Source organism: Geotrypetes seraphini, chromosome 4, assembly GCF_902459505.1.
Source record: "Geotrypetes seraphini chromosome 4, aGeoSer1.1, whole genome shotgun sequence".
NCBI lineage: Eukaryota > Metazoa > Chordata > Amphibia > Gymnophiona > Dermophiidae > Geotrypetes > Geotrypetes seraphini.
Window position 1 is genome coordinate 50038161 of NC_047087.1, and position 16662 is coordinate 50054822.

A 16662-nucleotide genomic window follows, 5' to 3' on the forward strand; every position below is an offset into this window, starting at 1 on the left:
ATATCTATTATATCAGGTCCATAGGCCTTATTGTATAAAAGAATATAGACATAACCACAAAAATATGCAACTATATATTAGGCACAAACACTTAGAACTGATGTAAATGCTTATGCCTAAATGCTGGAGATGCATATGTAATGTATATGTTACTATTCTAATGAAATAAGCTTGTAATCAGTGCATAACTGTGGATGTCTGCTTTAAAGAAGTGCCCTGTTGGTGTATTATAGTAGCATTGATCTGTTTGGAAACTTATATACATGTTTCTGTTGAAAAATCAGGTCCTTTGAATTAGAGAATGACACGGTGAAAAAATTGGTCCCCGTCACCGCCCCGTCCCCGTCTCACCATCCCCGTCACCGCCCCGTCCCCGTCTCACCATCCCCGTCACCGCCCCGTCCCCGTCTCACCATCCTCTTCACCGCCCCGTCACCGCCACTGCCACCCCATTCACCGCCCCGTCACCGCCACTGCAATCCCATTAACTTTTCTTTATTTACGTATAAAGGAAACATTCTTTAAAACTTTAAAACTTAGTTAAATATTAGTTAATAACTATACAAAAACAAAACACGCAGAGAAAAAATTAATTAATATAAATTCTCAAAACTGACACATTTTGATCACTAAATTTAAAATAGTTATTTTTCATACAGTTTTTCAATCACTAATCTTCCACCACCCCTGGGGCTAGCAATGCAAAAACAAACACGACATGTACTTTAAATGCTTACAATGTTAGCCTATATAGTAAGTAGACGCGGCCGCTGTACCTAATCGCGGCAAAGATCTCCCTGCCGTGATTAGCATAGTGACCGCGGCTACGGCTGCAAGTCTCCCCTCCCCCCAGCGATCACGGCAGGAGGGCACCCAACCCCTCCTGTAGACCCCCCCAACGGCCCTCCCGACAATCGCAGCAGAAGGGTACCCAACCCCTCCTGCCGGTCCTCCCAATGGCCTCCCCTAAGATCGCCGGCAGGAGGGTACCCAACCCCTCCTGCTGGACCCCCCCCCAACGAACCCTCCCGCCCCGGAACACCCTTAGTCTTACTTTCCAAGTTGGACCGGACAGCTCCTCGCTCGTCTGACCAGCAGGCCTGCCTCCGTCCAAATGAGGCGGGCCCGCCCCTACCCTGCCCAACCCACAGGATCCTAGGGCCTGATTGGTCTAGGCACCTAAAGCCACTCCCGCTATAGGAGGGGCCTTAGGTGCTTGGGCCAATCAGGCCCTAGGATCCTGTGGGTTAGTCAGGGGAGGGGAGGGGCGGGCCCGCCTCATTTGGACGGAGGCAGGCCTGCTGGTCAGACGAGCGAGGAGCTGTCCGGTCCAACTTGGAAAGTAAGACTAAGGGGGTTCCGGGGTGGGAGGGTTCGTTGGGGGGGGGGGTCCAGCAGGAGGGGTTGGGTACCCTCCTGCCGGCGATCTTAGGGGAGGCCATTGGGAGGACCGGCAGGAGGGGTTGGGTACCCTTCTGCGATTGTCGGGAGGGCCGTTGGGGGGGTCTACAGGAGGGGTTGGGTGCCCTCCTGCCGTGATCGCTGGGGGGAGGGGAGACTTGCAGCCGTAGTAGTGGTTCCTAGAAGGGGGTACATTGGCCCGCGGGGACAAACCTGTTCACCGTTTCCGCGGTCGGTGAATGGCCTTGTCCCCGTCACCGCAGCGACTGCTAGTTTTCTTCCCCGTTTTCGGCGGTGACCCGCGGCTTAAATGCGGTGTCCGCGGGTAAACCGTCACCGTGTCATTCTCTACTTTGAATCTCTGCTCTAGGGCCTGATGCATTAGTTATAGGTACATAGATTTTGTGCATTAGTTTGTCTCTGCCTTTGGGAAAGGAGATTGAGGTTAGGTTAAACTTGTACATTTTTTTTTGTTTGTACTTGTATTACATTGAAGAATTAAAACTGTTGGTCAAACTTAATGGCTAGATGTTCAGTAAATTTGAGTCTGAATGTGCATCCCTTAAACTTTTAAGAAATTTGTCCAGCGCTACCTATAGGAATTTTTAACTACATTGGATGTTTCTTTTTGTTATCAACACCAGGGGCTCCTTTTACTAAGGTACGCTAGCGTTTTTAGCACGCGCTGACCCCCGCGCTACGTGTAAAAACTAATGCCAGCTCAATGGTAGCGTTAGCGTCTAGCGTGCGCAGCAATGCAGTGTGCGCTAAAACTGCTAACGCAGCTTAGTAAAAGGAGCCCCAGGTGTTTTCTAAATTGTTGGTTTTATGGTGAGGTTTGCTAATAAAAGTTTTTGGTTCTCCCATAAATGCTTGTGATATGGAACGTGTTCTGTTTATGTCCACACCATAATTTCTGCAGTTTTTCCAAGAAGAATGTCCATACATTATTTTCTCTCTAATTTAATGTTAGCCGTATGGTTGTTAAAGAAGAAGCACAACGGTTGTAAACAGTAACAGCCTGGAAGGCTGTTATTCTGCTTCTTTTCAGATTTCTCACTCCCTTCCTTGTTGCTTTTCCGCTGACTGATTTGTCTTCCTTTTTGTGGTTATTTGTTTCCACCCAACTTTTTAGTGAATTATAAATTGCCATGATATTATTCAATAATATGACATAACAAAATGCACTAACCCCCCATATTTTGGAACAGATCCCAGATCAATAAGATCAGTTGTTTCCCAAGTCGGTCCTGGACTACCCCCTTTGCTAGCCAGGTTTTCTTTTTGTCTACAAATTAAACTCTGGTTGTAAAATAATTGATAAATATACGGTAATTGCAGAATGGGAACTGTCTGGGTAAAGAGGAGAATCTACTGTATCTACATTGCATCCTTGCTTATTTAATTGATTTAAAAGATAATATGGAAAAAGCAAAGTTTGATAACAGACATGATCACAAAATAAATATTTATTTATCAATTTACTGCATGTGATATTTAAAAGCATTCAAAACAAATAAATCAATACTAAAAAGGCAAATGTTCTACCAACATACTTCAATCAAGGTCTAATATTAAGCATAAGTAGCATCAAAAGTTTGACAAAAAAAAAGTAAGGTCTTAAGGCCTGGATTCTCGAACCAGTGCTGATATTGTTGGCCACCTTAAATACGGTTGCCTATCACATGTCAATCACACATCGGTGCCGGTTTCAGAATCATGCCAACGCAAAAGATAGGTGCCAGATACAGTATGTAGGCCAGGGTTTTCCAGGCCTACATTTCTGGTGTCAATCTTCGTGTGAATTGCTCCTATGCAGGCATATAGTCCGCCTAATTCTACTTCCGGCATTGGCCATGCCTACTTAGGCATTCGGTGGCCTAAAGCACCTATGTAGGTGTGATTCCAGCGATGATTTTCTAGGCACCACCAATATGAGCCTCAAATCTCAGTTAAAAACGCTATTTGGACAGTGTTTTTAGCAGAAGCATGGGTGCCTACCAGCACCTAGAAAATTGGCACCATTTTGAGAATCTGGGCCTAAGTTCTTCTTTAAACAAGTTTGTATTCTTCATTTCTCTCAATTTCTGTGGTAGAGAGTTCCAAAACTGTCAACTCACAATATAAAAAATTGAATTATGATATTGCTCTAACTATACTGGCTGATGCAAAAGGGTTTTCAGCAACATTTGGTTACTTGATCTTAGAGCATGAGATGATTGGTAAATATGCAGTTTTGAAGCAATGATTCTCAAAACCTTGTCTTGTAACTTTAAAAACTGTGTATAGAATCTTATATCGAATTCTAAATTCAAAACAGGTAACCAGTGTAAATGTTTCATTGCTTGTCTTATATGCTCAAACCAGCTAAAGCTGCTCAAAATTGGTGCCACAGAATTCTGGGCTACCTGTAAAACCTGTAAGAAGTTCTTTGATAGGCTCACCATCAGACTACAGTATTACAATAATTAAAGTGTGAACAAACACTGTGCACCACTGTTCTACAACAGTATGAGAGTAAATCTTAAATATGGGTTAGAGAGAAAGACAACTTTCATTAACTATATTCTTTCTGCACTTTTCTTATTCTTTACTATTTGTCTGCATAGTTAATGATTCTGCTAAGTTTTGCACTGTGCAAAAAATTCTAACGAAAGAACCGACTTTTAAAAGTGTTAAACATATAAGGAAATTTGGGTCAGGTTAGGATTCATCAGTATGCAAAATGTTAAGGAGAATGTTTCACCTCTTCAACAGTTGAGTAGTTTTATAGGGAGAATAAAACTGAGACAGAACCTCAAAGATATAAGAGCATTATGAGTGTCTTATGATCTCAGAATTGCATAATCACTTTTCTTAGTCTTCTTATTATGGAACAATTTCTTATCCCCCAAAGCTAATTGTTTAAGAATATCATTACTGAGAATCTGAATGTTTGTGGTTTGGTAGAGTTGTACTTTTAGATATCAATTAAGTTAACCTGTTTGGCTTAAAAGGTAGTAGGTATAAATGCAGCTTAGTATTTTATTCTTATCTGTATATGATATAATTACCTATATATAATAAGGATATATTCATATGATAAATTTTAACTGCCAGTTGGGCTAATGATGGAAGCCAATATCCCAAAAGATGGAATAATGTTGTCTGGAGAGATAAGCCAAAAAATAACATTTAAGATCATAACCATCATTTTGGGCTCCTTTTACAAAGGTGTGTTAGGGCTTTAACATGTGGAATAGCGCGCGCTAGACCTTAATGCTAGCATTGAGCTGGCATTAGTTCTAGAAGCGTAGCATGGGTTTAGCGTGCGCTAAAATCCTGCGTGCGCTAAAAACGCTAGCGCACCTTAGTAAAAAGAGCCCTTTGGCAAAAAAACAATTACTGCTTTCTGTCGAGCGTGCTGGTAGGGGCATCCTAGTGTGGGTCTGCTTTGCTTCATTAGGGCTTGGGTAACTTGTTTTCATTGATGGAATCATGAGTTCTGCTTTATATCAGAAAATTATAGAGGAAAATTTCAATATCTGAGTTGCAGCTAAGTTGAAAACATTTAATTCAAGTAAATAGAATAGAACAAGTCATTTCTCTACCGCATAACTGGTAAGTTTGAAGCAGTTTACAAAATTTAACAAATAATACAAACTAGAGAGAATTGATTAATTTGTGAACAAATGTGTCTTCAGTTGCTTTTTGAAAATGATTGTAAGACATTGGCCAAATCAGTCATGATCTAAACCCATAATGAACTATTATGGTAAAAACCAGAAGTGAGTTTTCATGTTATATTATATCACATATAGAATTTTTATCCTGTCATATCCTTAATTATTCAGGATGACGATCTTAAATGAAATAACATTTATAAAAATAAACAATGTATACAAACTTGGTCTTTCTAAATTTCCTACGAGTTGAAATTAGATGAATGGTCAAAGGTACAGAATTCCAAATTATTAATTGTACCATAACTAAACAACCTTTCATGTGTAGATTTAAACTTCACTCCCTTCATCGATTTGAAAGATAAAATGAAATGTTCACTGTTTCTGCCACCTAAAAGTTGAAACATAAAATCCTTGGGTGCATCTCAATTCAAAGTTTTAATAATCAAACAACAAAGCTTGAATAAAAATGCAGGCCTCAACAGGAAGCAACTGAAGACTTGCAAACAGAGGTAGGACATGATTAAATCTTGTTTTTTAAAATATCAGCAGTGTTTTGGATCAAACAAAACTTCCTCATAAACTTCTCTGACATACTGGACTACAAAGAATTACAGAGATAGAATGGTAGACTGAACTAATATTACATTACATTACATCGGGACAGTTAGGAAATTTCTAAGTACCTTTTTCATTTATTTCAATTTTTATTGCATATTTATGGTATCTATACTGTAAACCGCTTTGAACCTCGCAGTATATAAGAAATAAAATTATTATTATTATTACATTAGTGATTTCTATTCCGCCATTATCTTGCGGTTCAAGGCGGATTACATCCAAACTAAAACAAGAATTACATTCAAAATTTGAAGGAATAGAATAAGCGATGACATAAAATTTTTAAGGTAATAAAAACATTGGGTAAAGAGTTACCAACGGAAAGTAGAAGTCTTTAGGAGATAAGAATAGGGTGAATTATGGGGTTTTAGATAACTTTTGGTAAATAGAAGAATATTAGAGAGTACTAAGGGTATAGAGAGTGTTGGATGTTGGGTTGGGATTGGTCGTGCTGGATAGGTTTTATGTGTTTTTTGAAGAGTATGGTTTTAATATCTCTTGACGGTTTTGTAGTTTGTAGTTGAAGATAACAGAGTGGTGATTTGTCTGTCCAGTTTAGCTGCTTTGGAGGCTATTAGGTTGTCATAAAGTTTTTTTCATTTGACATTTGGATGATGGGTGAGAGAATAGTGAGTGGATTCTTCTGTGTCTGGTTGAGGAGGATTGATTTAGTCAGTTATTCCAGTAGGTTGGGCTTTCTCCGTTGATAGCCATGTAAAGTAAGCAGTAGAATTTGAAGTGCACTTTCGCTTCTATTGGAAGCCAGTGCGAGTCATGGTATGCCTCTGTGATATGGTCATATTTTTTTAGTGAATAGACAAGTCTTAGGGCTGTATTCTGTATTGTCTGCAATTGCTTCATCATGGTCGCAGGACATGGTAGGTAAAGTATATTGCAGTAGTCTATCATCCCAAGGATAAGAGATTGTACCAATAGTAGGAATTGCTTCTTTTCAAAGAATGTTCGGATTTTTCTTAGATTTCTCATGGTCATGAACAAAGCCTTTATTATTCTAAAATGTTATTGAAAAACATAAGAATGAATTATCCCCTCCCCTCTCTTTTTACAAAACTGTAGTGTGTTTTTAGCTGTGGCAGTAACAGCTCCAACGCTCATATGAATTCTATGAGTGTTGGAGCTGTTACAACTGCGGCTGGTGCTAAAAACTACGCTACAATTTTGTAAAAAAAGGGGGGGAGAGGGTAAATGTTAATTATTTCAATTTAAAGAAAGATCTTTTGACAATAACATTAACCTGAGGATCCATACTTAAAGAGGAATCTAATACAGTATAATCCCATTATACCGGACTCGCTTATAACGGAACCTTTCATATAGCGGACGAGGTCCGCTGGTCCCAGCCGAGCGCCATTATAAACATATAGAAAATCATCGAATATAGCGGACTCGCATATAACGGACTTTCGGATATACCGGACAATTATTTTGGTCCCCTGAGCCGCTTTTAGCTGTATTTTTATTCGGCTATAATGGATATGCAGGCTCTGCCTACAAGGCAAATGGCATGCCGGTGATATAGTAGCAAAATGCAGCCCAGAAAAAAAATGACAGAGTATTTTTCTTTCCAGTACAGTGTTCTGGTTTGCAATCATTTCGTGCCATACCAATATTTTGCTGAGTTTTGTTATTGATATTGCTGATATGCTTGTGCAGTGACTGTTATTCATCGATTTACGTTGTTTCAAGTTGCCCTAAATAAAGTTCTAAGAAAATATAACGGACTGTTTTTCCAGGTCCCTTGAAATCCGTTATAACGGGATTATACTGTAGTACGCCGAGTACTTGGGAAATTTTATCTATTTTAAAATGAGCAATCCAACATTTTAACTGATGCAGGAATGCACTCCCGATTCAGACTAAACCACACTAATTTAGTTTTTTCTTTACTAAGTTTAAGATGGTATTCTGATGACTACCGTTTAACTTTTTCAATAGCCAGTGTCAAAATTTTAGTCAATATAGTTAAATGTGGACTAACAGGAAATGGAAGAAAAACATCCACATATGACTCGATTTTCTTACCCCAATGAGCTTACAAATATTACATAAAAGCAGAGAAATTGGGGATCCTTGCATCTCTCTGTGCTTCCTCAGGGTCTCTCCCCCTTTGTCTGCACCTCCCTTAGTCCAGCATCTGACTCCTGTCTTTCCCCATTGGTCCAGGCCTCTCTCTCTCTCTCTCTGTCTGTCTTCTGCTTACAACCCCCACCCCTACCCATCCCCATATCCAGCATTTGTTCTCATTTTTTCCAGGTCTTTCTATGCCTCTCACTCTCTCCCTCCTTGGTCCATAATCTTTGAATCTTTCCACCTCTCTGCAGTCTCTTTCTCTCTCTTCCTTCTAGACACCCCCAAGTCTAACATCTGTCCCCCTCTCTTCTGCCTTCCCTTTGTTTCAATTCTTTCTGTATCTCTCACTCTCTCTGTCTTCCCCCTCCCCAGTGCCTGGCATCTCTTCATCTTTCTTCCATTCTCCCCAGTCTCCACGTTCACAGCCTGACTTCTCGCCCTCATTCTCAAATGCCTCATCTCCTTGTCCTACCTATAAACCTGTCCCTGAAGTTTCCACCAACACCCAAAACTTTGCTTCTCCAATGTCCCGCTCCCTCTGTCACAACTTCTTTCCAAGTGTCGCGTCCCGGCCTGCCAGAAACAGGAAGTTGCGACAGAGGGAATGAAACTTAATCACTGGAAAGCTTCGGGGCTGGTTCCTGTCTGTGTCAGTGGGAGAAGCTGGCGGTGCTGATGCGGTAGCTGAACCCCCATGGGCAGGAGAGTGGAGTGAGAGTCGTATCGGGCGCGGGCCCCAATGAGAGCTGTTTTGGGCCACATGTTGTGCAGGGCTGTCCTAGAATAAAGCACAGTTACTTACCATAACAGGTTTTATCCGAGGACAGCAGGCAGATATTCTCACATCCCACCCACCTCCCCTGGTTGACCTCTTCACTTGCTCAATTTACAATAATAGTATCCTTACTCTAACACCGTGTTAGGCCAACGCTAGAACTAAGAAACCTTATCAGCTCACTTTCAGAGACGAAGACTAGAATTCTCAAGAGCCCACGTTTAACCACCAGAGCTAGTCATGGTTGTTAACACACTGTCAGGGCCATCATCGAGTATAATCTTATTTTCTCTGATTATACTCGATGATGGCCCTGACAGTGTGTTAACAACCATGACTAGCTCTGGTGGTTAAACGTGGGCTCTTGAGAATTCTAGTCTTCGTCTCTGAAAGTGAGCTGATAAGGTTTCTTAGTTCTAGCGTTGGCCTAACACGGTGTTAGAGTGACCTCTTCACTTGGACATAGAATTGACCTCGCAAGCCAGTATCAGGTAAAAAGGCACTCTCGCATGTGCGGTGCTGGCAGTCTTAAAGCTTAAAGTCACAGTACACTTTTAGCACTGTCCGTACCGGGCTCCATGGATGACATCACCCACATATGAGAATATCTGCCTGCTGTCCCCGGATAACACCTGTTTCGGTAAGTAACTGTGCTTTACTTGTTATCTGATGAAAAGAGTAAAGTTTCAATTCAATTTTGTTTTGCTGCTTGAGGATGTGATGCCAGTTCTGAATAAAGGGTTCATATGTTTTTTTAAACAAGATTACCTATTGAGGAATCTTTTTGTTTGAATAAATTATGAAAACATATCTTCTTTCAGAGCTGTTTATTTAATTGGGTTATTTTTTTGTCTTATAGTTTGGAATTGTTTAAATTGTTCTAAAATGCAGACCACCCAAAAGGGTTCAAATTTTTTTTCTCAAGCACTGAATAAAATATTATTCTATGTGAGTAATCTATTTTGTTCATGTTTATTTTTATACTCTAAAGCAGTCACATAATGTATTTGAATCTTTCAGTACCTCTCAGCAAATCTGTTCCATTAAATATATATATATATATATATATATATATAACTATGTTTCTCTGTGTCAAGAAATTTAATGCAGTGACAATAAAGGAACCTAGCTGTCCCTCACAATCTAGCCACTGTGGTCATGAAATTTGTAGTCTATTTTAGAGAATGACACGGTGAAAAAATTGGTCCCCGTCACCGCCCCGTCCCCGTCTCACCATCCTCTGCACCGCCCCGTCACCGCCATTCCCTTCACCGCCCCGTCACCGCCACTGCCACCCCATTCACCGCCCCGTCACCGCCACTGCAACCCCATTCACCGCCCCGTCACCGTCACCGCTGCATACATAAAAGCCTCAAACGGGTGCGATTTTATATACTTTTCTAATATCTCCCCTATGTACCTGCCATTGCCCCCCCCGTGTCCATATACCATCCCCATGGCATGTCCCCTTTTTGTCTCTGTCCCTATGCCCCATGCACATAATTTCCCCTCTTTCTGTTACCTTCCTGTGTCCAGATTTCCCCTATCTTCCTCTTCCATACCAGTGTGTCTCTTCTTTTCAACCCCATCTAGCTTTTTTCCCTCTTTCTTCCCCCCCCCCCTGCTTCTAGCATCTGGCTCACCTGCCTGTCCTTCCCTTTCTTTCCTGCTGTGGGTTTTTCTTTCCGTTTTCATCACCTTGGCCCAGAATCCTGTTCCCTTTCACTCCCTCCTTACAGTCTGAGCCGGGAACACGGGTGATCGCACGGTCCTCGCAGCCCCCACCCGCCTGCCCAATCGATCCTAGTGTTTAGCCAGCTCTCTCCCTTCTCCTCACCTTAATTTGCAGGCTTTCTTTTTCAGCGACCTGCACGCTTTCCCAAAGAGCCGCACACGCGCGACTGCTCAGTGTTCAATCTTCTGCTCTGCTGCAACTTCCTGTTTCCGGTTGCGTCAGAGCAGAAGATCGAAACTGAGCAGCAGCGGCTCTTTGATAGCGTGCGGGTCGCCGAAAAAGAAAATCTACAAACTAAGGTGAGGAGAAGGGAGAGAGCTGGCTAAACACTAGAATCGATTGGGCAGGCGGGTGTGAGCTGCGGGGACCGCGCGATCCTTCATGCCTCACTGCGGGGACAAGACCCATTCACCGCCCCGCGGGCTGCAGCGACTGCTAGTTTTCTTCCCCGTTTTCGGCGGTGACCCGCGGCTAAAATGCGGTGGCCGCGGGTAAACCGCCACCGTGTCATTCTCTAGTCTATTTCTATAACATTTCATTACTCTGTGTGCAGTAGAAAGCATGGAGAAGAAACAATAATACAAATTGTTAGTTTTAATAAAATGCATAAAGTTTGATCCTATTAACCTTGTTACCCAATTCATCTAACTATGACCCCTCTACCTTAAGTACATTTATTTTCCTCCCATTCACTTTTCAGGGACCCTTAGAAAATGATGTGATGATCCATGTGGCCCTGATAGCGGAAAGCCAACGGTATGTAATTAACTACCACTAAAAGCAGCTGTTCATAAAGAAGTACAGACAACAAAATAAGTTATACAAAAAAATTTAATAGCATAAATATGTTAACAATTGATTTTGATTTAAGGGTAAGCACAGACTTAATGTACAGGGTCTGTTCAAAAAGTTCAAGGACAGTTTGACTTGCGTGCCAATGGAAAGTTCTTTTGAGACACGCTAGGCAGCGTTGAATAGCTTGAAACCTCACGAGTAACCTCCTTTTTTCTATTTGTTGATATCTGTTTTCATCTTTGAGCTACAGCAGTTTTTTGTGAAAGTGTGTTTTTGTGATCGGCTATTTTTCATGTGCAACCTCAGTAAGTAGCATTACAGTGTGAAATTCTGTTTTAAATTGGGTAAGATCGCTACAGAAACTTATGAAATGTTGAAACTGGCTTATGGGGAACATGTCATGAGTCGTGGAAGGTGTTTTGAATGATATTCAAAAGTGGGCATGAATCAGTGGAAGATCATCAACGTCAAACATAGAAACATAATGACAGATAAAGTCCAAATGGCCCATCCAGACTGCCCATCCACAGTAACCATTATCTCTTCCTTTCTCTAAGAGATACCATGTGCCTATCCCACTATTTCTTGAATTCAGACACAGTCTCTGTCTCCACCACCTCTTCCAAGAGACTGTTCCACGCATCTACCACCCTTTCTGTAAAAAAAAAAAAAAAGTATTTCCTTAGATTACTCCTGAGCCTATCACCTCATAACTTCATCTTGTCCTCTCATTCCAGAGCTTCCTTTCAAATGAAAGAAACTCAACTCATGCGCATTTATGTGTCTTTTGGAGCGAAAAATACAGTACATATGATTCAAAACATGGCACTCAGACTGTTATTGAAACAAAAAAATTTTGACTCCATCCAAAACGTACAACTGGCTGCTTATCAAAACTTGTATCGCTTTCAACATATCATGCAAAATGTTCCAAATCCTATACGCAAAAATTGCAAAATCACTCATAAACTTATTGGTCAATTCCTGGTCTATGTCAGTCAGAAAACTGAAATCGCTTCAACTGTTCCTCATGTCTCCCAAAGGGGTTAAATATAAATGCATAATCAACTCACTCTTTACATATCTTGGCACCAAGAACAACCTCCCAACTGTCATCAGGATGGAAACAATCTACAACAGATTCTGAAAAAAATTAAAAACATACACACCGTAGACAATTAACTTGAAATACCTAAAGTCACTAAATCCTACACTCTACTCAATTGCTATACCAGTACAGTGGTACCTCGGAATCCGAACTTAATCCGTTCCAGAACCCCGTTGAAAATAATAGAAGCTGGATTAATCCATTCCTTGGTCCCACAAACTCAGATTTTCAAATAAATTTAACAGTAAACATACTGGATTTGTTTTGGGCTGTGCAGGAACAATGCGCTGTGGCATAAACAGCAAGATCAGGCCCCTCAACCAGCATAGACAGCTAGATCGGGGCCCCCCCTGGTATAGACAGCAAGGTCGGGGCCCCCCCTGGCATAGACAGCAAGATCGGGCCCCCGCCAGCATAGACAGCAAGATTGGGGCTCCCCTGGCAGAGATAGCAAGATCGGGCTCCCGCCGGCATAGACAGCAAGATCGGAAATGGCAACTGCAAGCGGTGCTCAGCCCAAAGCTTCCCTCTGACGCGAATCACCCAGGCAGAAACAGGAAGTTGCATCAGAGGGGAAGCTTTGGACTGAGCAACGCTTGCAGTTCCTGTACGTTCAGATTCCAAAGCAGTGTTCAGATTCCGGGGCAAAATTTAATTAAAAAAAAATAGTTTGGTTTCCAAGTTGTTAGAGTTCTGGGGCGTTCGGATTCCGAGGTACCACTGTATATTCATAGAACCTTCATTCTCTCTTATTTCTCCATTCGTAACTCTTCCCTCCTCAAACTGCTATAATGTAGCTATAATTCCTTATATTGTAAGTTGCCTTGAACCTGTTTAGGCATAGCATGACTCAGAAATACAAGATTAGATTAGCTAATCTTCAGAATTCTTTTATGGCGGTACATTTTGAATGTACGAGTACTGTCTCTAAGTTTCATATGGCTTTGGCTGTTCTACATTTATTTTGTAGCTTGCAGGTTTTTCTGAATACATATGGTATCCAAACCCAGACTCCCCAGCAAGTTGAACCCATCCAGATATGGCCTCAGCAGGAACTTGTGAAGGTAAGCAAGTTAGACTTAATTTCTAATAATTATGATATTCCATGATTTTATGTTAAATAAAAGCATTGTTTAACCTACACTATGTGCAGAATATGATCTTCATGTTCAAAGTGGTATTCCTCATATTTTTATGAGTTCATTTAATAACAAAATGTATGAAAGGACCAGTAGTGCCTGGAAAATTGAAATTGGAGATGATGAACAGAAGAGAAGAAAGGACTCCCTAACAATAGTACCATGAGACTATCATTAGAGATCAGCAGTGCTATTTGGAACTAGGTACCAGATGGAGCAGGAGCACCTGGTAATTATTTTTGCTCCTGAATTCTAAGACTGCCAGGGTCTAATTGAGAATATATATATATTCCAACCTTCCTCCCCCCCCAAATCTCTTTGCCTAGCATAGGCTTCCCTGTACCTATATATATATATAAGTAGTGTGTATTTTGGGGGGGGGTCTATAGGCAAGGAGGATACCCAGAGCCCTCTTCCATTTGTGCAACTTTGGTTTCTTTAAATTGGTGCAAGCAAACAAAAAAAGGCAAGTACGATGTCCAATCCAACATACGCCAATTTTATTATGTAATTTTTAAGTCCCAACAAGTCTCTTTTGTTAGTTCTTTTAGCGTAATTTCAATTGAACATTTTCATTGTTGTTCCCTTTTTAATATTTATCTACACAATGTTTTGTCAGAATATATTTAATGTTTTAAGTGCGTATGTGCGAGATTTCAGACACCATTGGGTCTTTAGATATTTCTTGAGGTATTTGGAGTGTGACTGAAATGCATTTATTGCAGTTTTATGCGCATGTGCAAGTTTTGGTTGATACAATTTTATTCACAGAGCACTGGCGCAGCACAAGTTCATGCTTGATAATTGTATGCCAATGTGGAGTTTGTTTCCGACAAAATATATCTTTTAGTTTTGATTGCTTTTTATATATGTGCTTTGATCTTTTATTTGTCTCTTTCTAGTGGTTTACCTTGTGGTAATGTTCTAATCTTTATGTCAATTTGAGTATGACTTATAAATTGTTAATTGTCTTTTTCAGTTGCCTTATTTAAATTTGGAATTTAACTATAATATTCATGTGTTTGCATTCCGATATGCACAATAGGCACTTCTTTTTTTTAGAATTAGGCTACATTATTTATTAGTACAGTTAAACCTTGGTCTGCGAGTAACGCGGTTTGCGAGTGTTTTGCAAGACGAGCAAAACATTCTCGCAAATCGTGCCTCTCAAAACAAGCGTTGACTCGATTTGCAAGTGCCCTCCCCCCCCCTGCGATCCGGCATCACCCCCCCCAACAATCCAGCATCCCCCGCTGAGCACCCAAACACCATCCCTTACCCCGATTTGGCACTGGCACCAGCACCAACGCACAGGACATGCTGGTGCCGGTGCCCTAAGATCCTCCCTCTTGGCTGGGCTGGGCCTTGAGCACCTGCCCAAACTGTGCCTTGAATCCGCCCCTAGGTATACCTACTTGCCAGTAGGTATCTCAGTATAGACACCTACCTCAAAATGGTAGACACCTATCAGCAAATTAATTTTTAATCATTTTAATTGTTTTTTTAATGGCACCTTCAATTATCAGCCCCAATTAAGCCAATTTTAAAAATTAAGTTGTGCACCTAGATTGGCTAGGTGTGCTGATCTAGATGCCTAAGTAAAATCAGAGCCAGATAGCTATTTCTATTTGGGTTCAGTGACAGGATGTTGCTGTTTTAGTGTTCCTGTGTTTGAGCCTTAATAATAAACTGATTTTCACTTTCCCTACCATACAGTAATATTGAGGGGTTAGATCAGCAGTAACAAACTTAATTGAATGCATGATGGGCAACCTCAGCTCATGTGTTTTAAGCAGGCCGCTAGAGAGAGCATGTCAAGGTGATTGTTGTTGGTGATAAAGGAACTTGGGGAGATATTGATAGGAAATTGCCTATGGGCAAACCTACTTTTGTTCTATATCAATTTTTTATGTGTAATCCTTTCCTGGAAGTGCTTGTAGCAATGAACACTAAGTGCAGCTGGAGAATGAGAACATTGTGAGTCATGTTTGTGTTTTGGTTGTTTTTCTGTAAATTTGAAACTTTAGAAAAATATGTTAATAAACTTAAAACGAAAGAAAGCAAAATTTGATTTTATTTGTATTATAATGCACTAAGAAAGATGTTATTACTCGTATAATACATAGCTTTTAGATGTATATGTGCACTTAAGTGGAATGTATACTAAATTGAAAATTCTGTTGGCAAACAAAAGTAAAAATTTAGCAGCAGCCCTACTGCTAGGCAGCAGTGGGTTCAATTTCTTGTTCAATATTCTTCTCCCCTAGCAAGCCAAGAGGGCTAAACTATGGTTAGACAGGTAAGTGACTGAGCTTGACTAGTCGCTTTTTTTGGATCGCTAAAAGCGATCACTTTTTTTTTGTGCATTGGGAAGCCAATGTTAGAGCACTAGTCACTCTGCTAGTGGCATTTCAATATAAATGAACTTATTTGCATGGTCAGATCGGAGAGTGAGCAATCATGCAGAAAACCACACGGTGAGCTATTTTTTTTGCATCATATTGGTAAAGGCAATTGCCGCTAAACCAGTCATTAGACAATTGCTGATTTTAGTGCATCTGGCCCTGTGTGTGAGAGGTGATAATATACTCTAAGTAGCTGCAAATGAGGAGGGATTATAGCACCACACTCCAGCCCTTTAACTGGTTCAAAAGACTGTATAAAAGCTATAAAACTGAGCTATTAAATATGTTAATCAGGTTTTCTATTCTGCCATTGCCTATTCAGTTCAAGGTTGAATTACTTTACAACAGGTTGGATCAGTTACCCAGAAAGGTACAATAGACAGCATGGCACAGGCATTCAATCAATAGGGTTGCTAGTACAGGTAGATCAGTACTTGGATTTTCTGGCATCACTTAATCTTGTTTTCTCAGTATGGGTGTTTACGCCAGTAGCGCTCAGCTTGTCGGCAAATTCAGTCAAACCACTTCTCTGATGATATTTGGATTCTTTTGCTGTATTTGAGTGGGGATAGTTTGTTTATCATTTATTCATTGATTGTTTTCCAATGGTCCAGGATGGGTTGGGGAGGAATAATAATGAGTTATCTATTTCATCATTCCAGTATGATTCAGGGGTTACTTTGCTTCTATAATAAGAGGCTAGTTAGGGAGTTAGTTTGGTTATTGATATTGCTTTCCAGAATATGGTGAATTTTAGGAGTAAGTGGTCTGACTAAAGTACTTTGAATAGGGAGTTAAATTCTAGGTAGCTTGTGCTTTTTGCTGAAGTGGAGGAGGCAAGTAGATTTAACTGATGGCCCTTTTCATGTGTGGGTTGTTGAAACAAGAGTTTAAGGTCTAGCTCATTTAAAAGGTTGAGGAATTTCAGGG

At 40.7% G+C, this 16662-nt stretch overlaps 1 protein-coding gene across 5 annotated transcripts in view; it reads left to right on the plus strand.

Moving 5' to 3' along the window:
- PHKB (phosphorylase kinase regulatory subunit beta) overlaps positions 1-16662 on the plus strand; it is a 379505-nt gene that overhangs the window by 276695 nt on the left and 86148 nt on the right. For all 5 annotated transcript variants that reach the window (XM_033940814.1, XM_033940811.1, XM_033940816.1 and 2 more), the window contains 2 exons: positions 10986-11041; positions 13159-13252. In XM_033940814.1, the coding sequence (XP_033796705.1) occupies positions 10986-11041; positions 13159-13252 (150 nt within the window). The remainder of the gene's footprint in view (positions 1-10985; positions 11042-13158; positions 13253-16662) is intronic.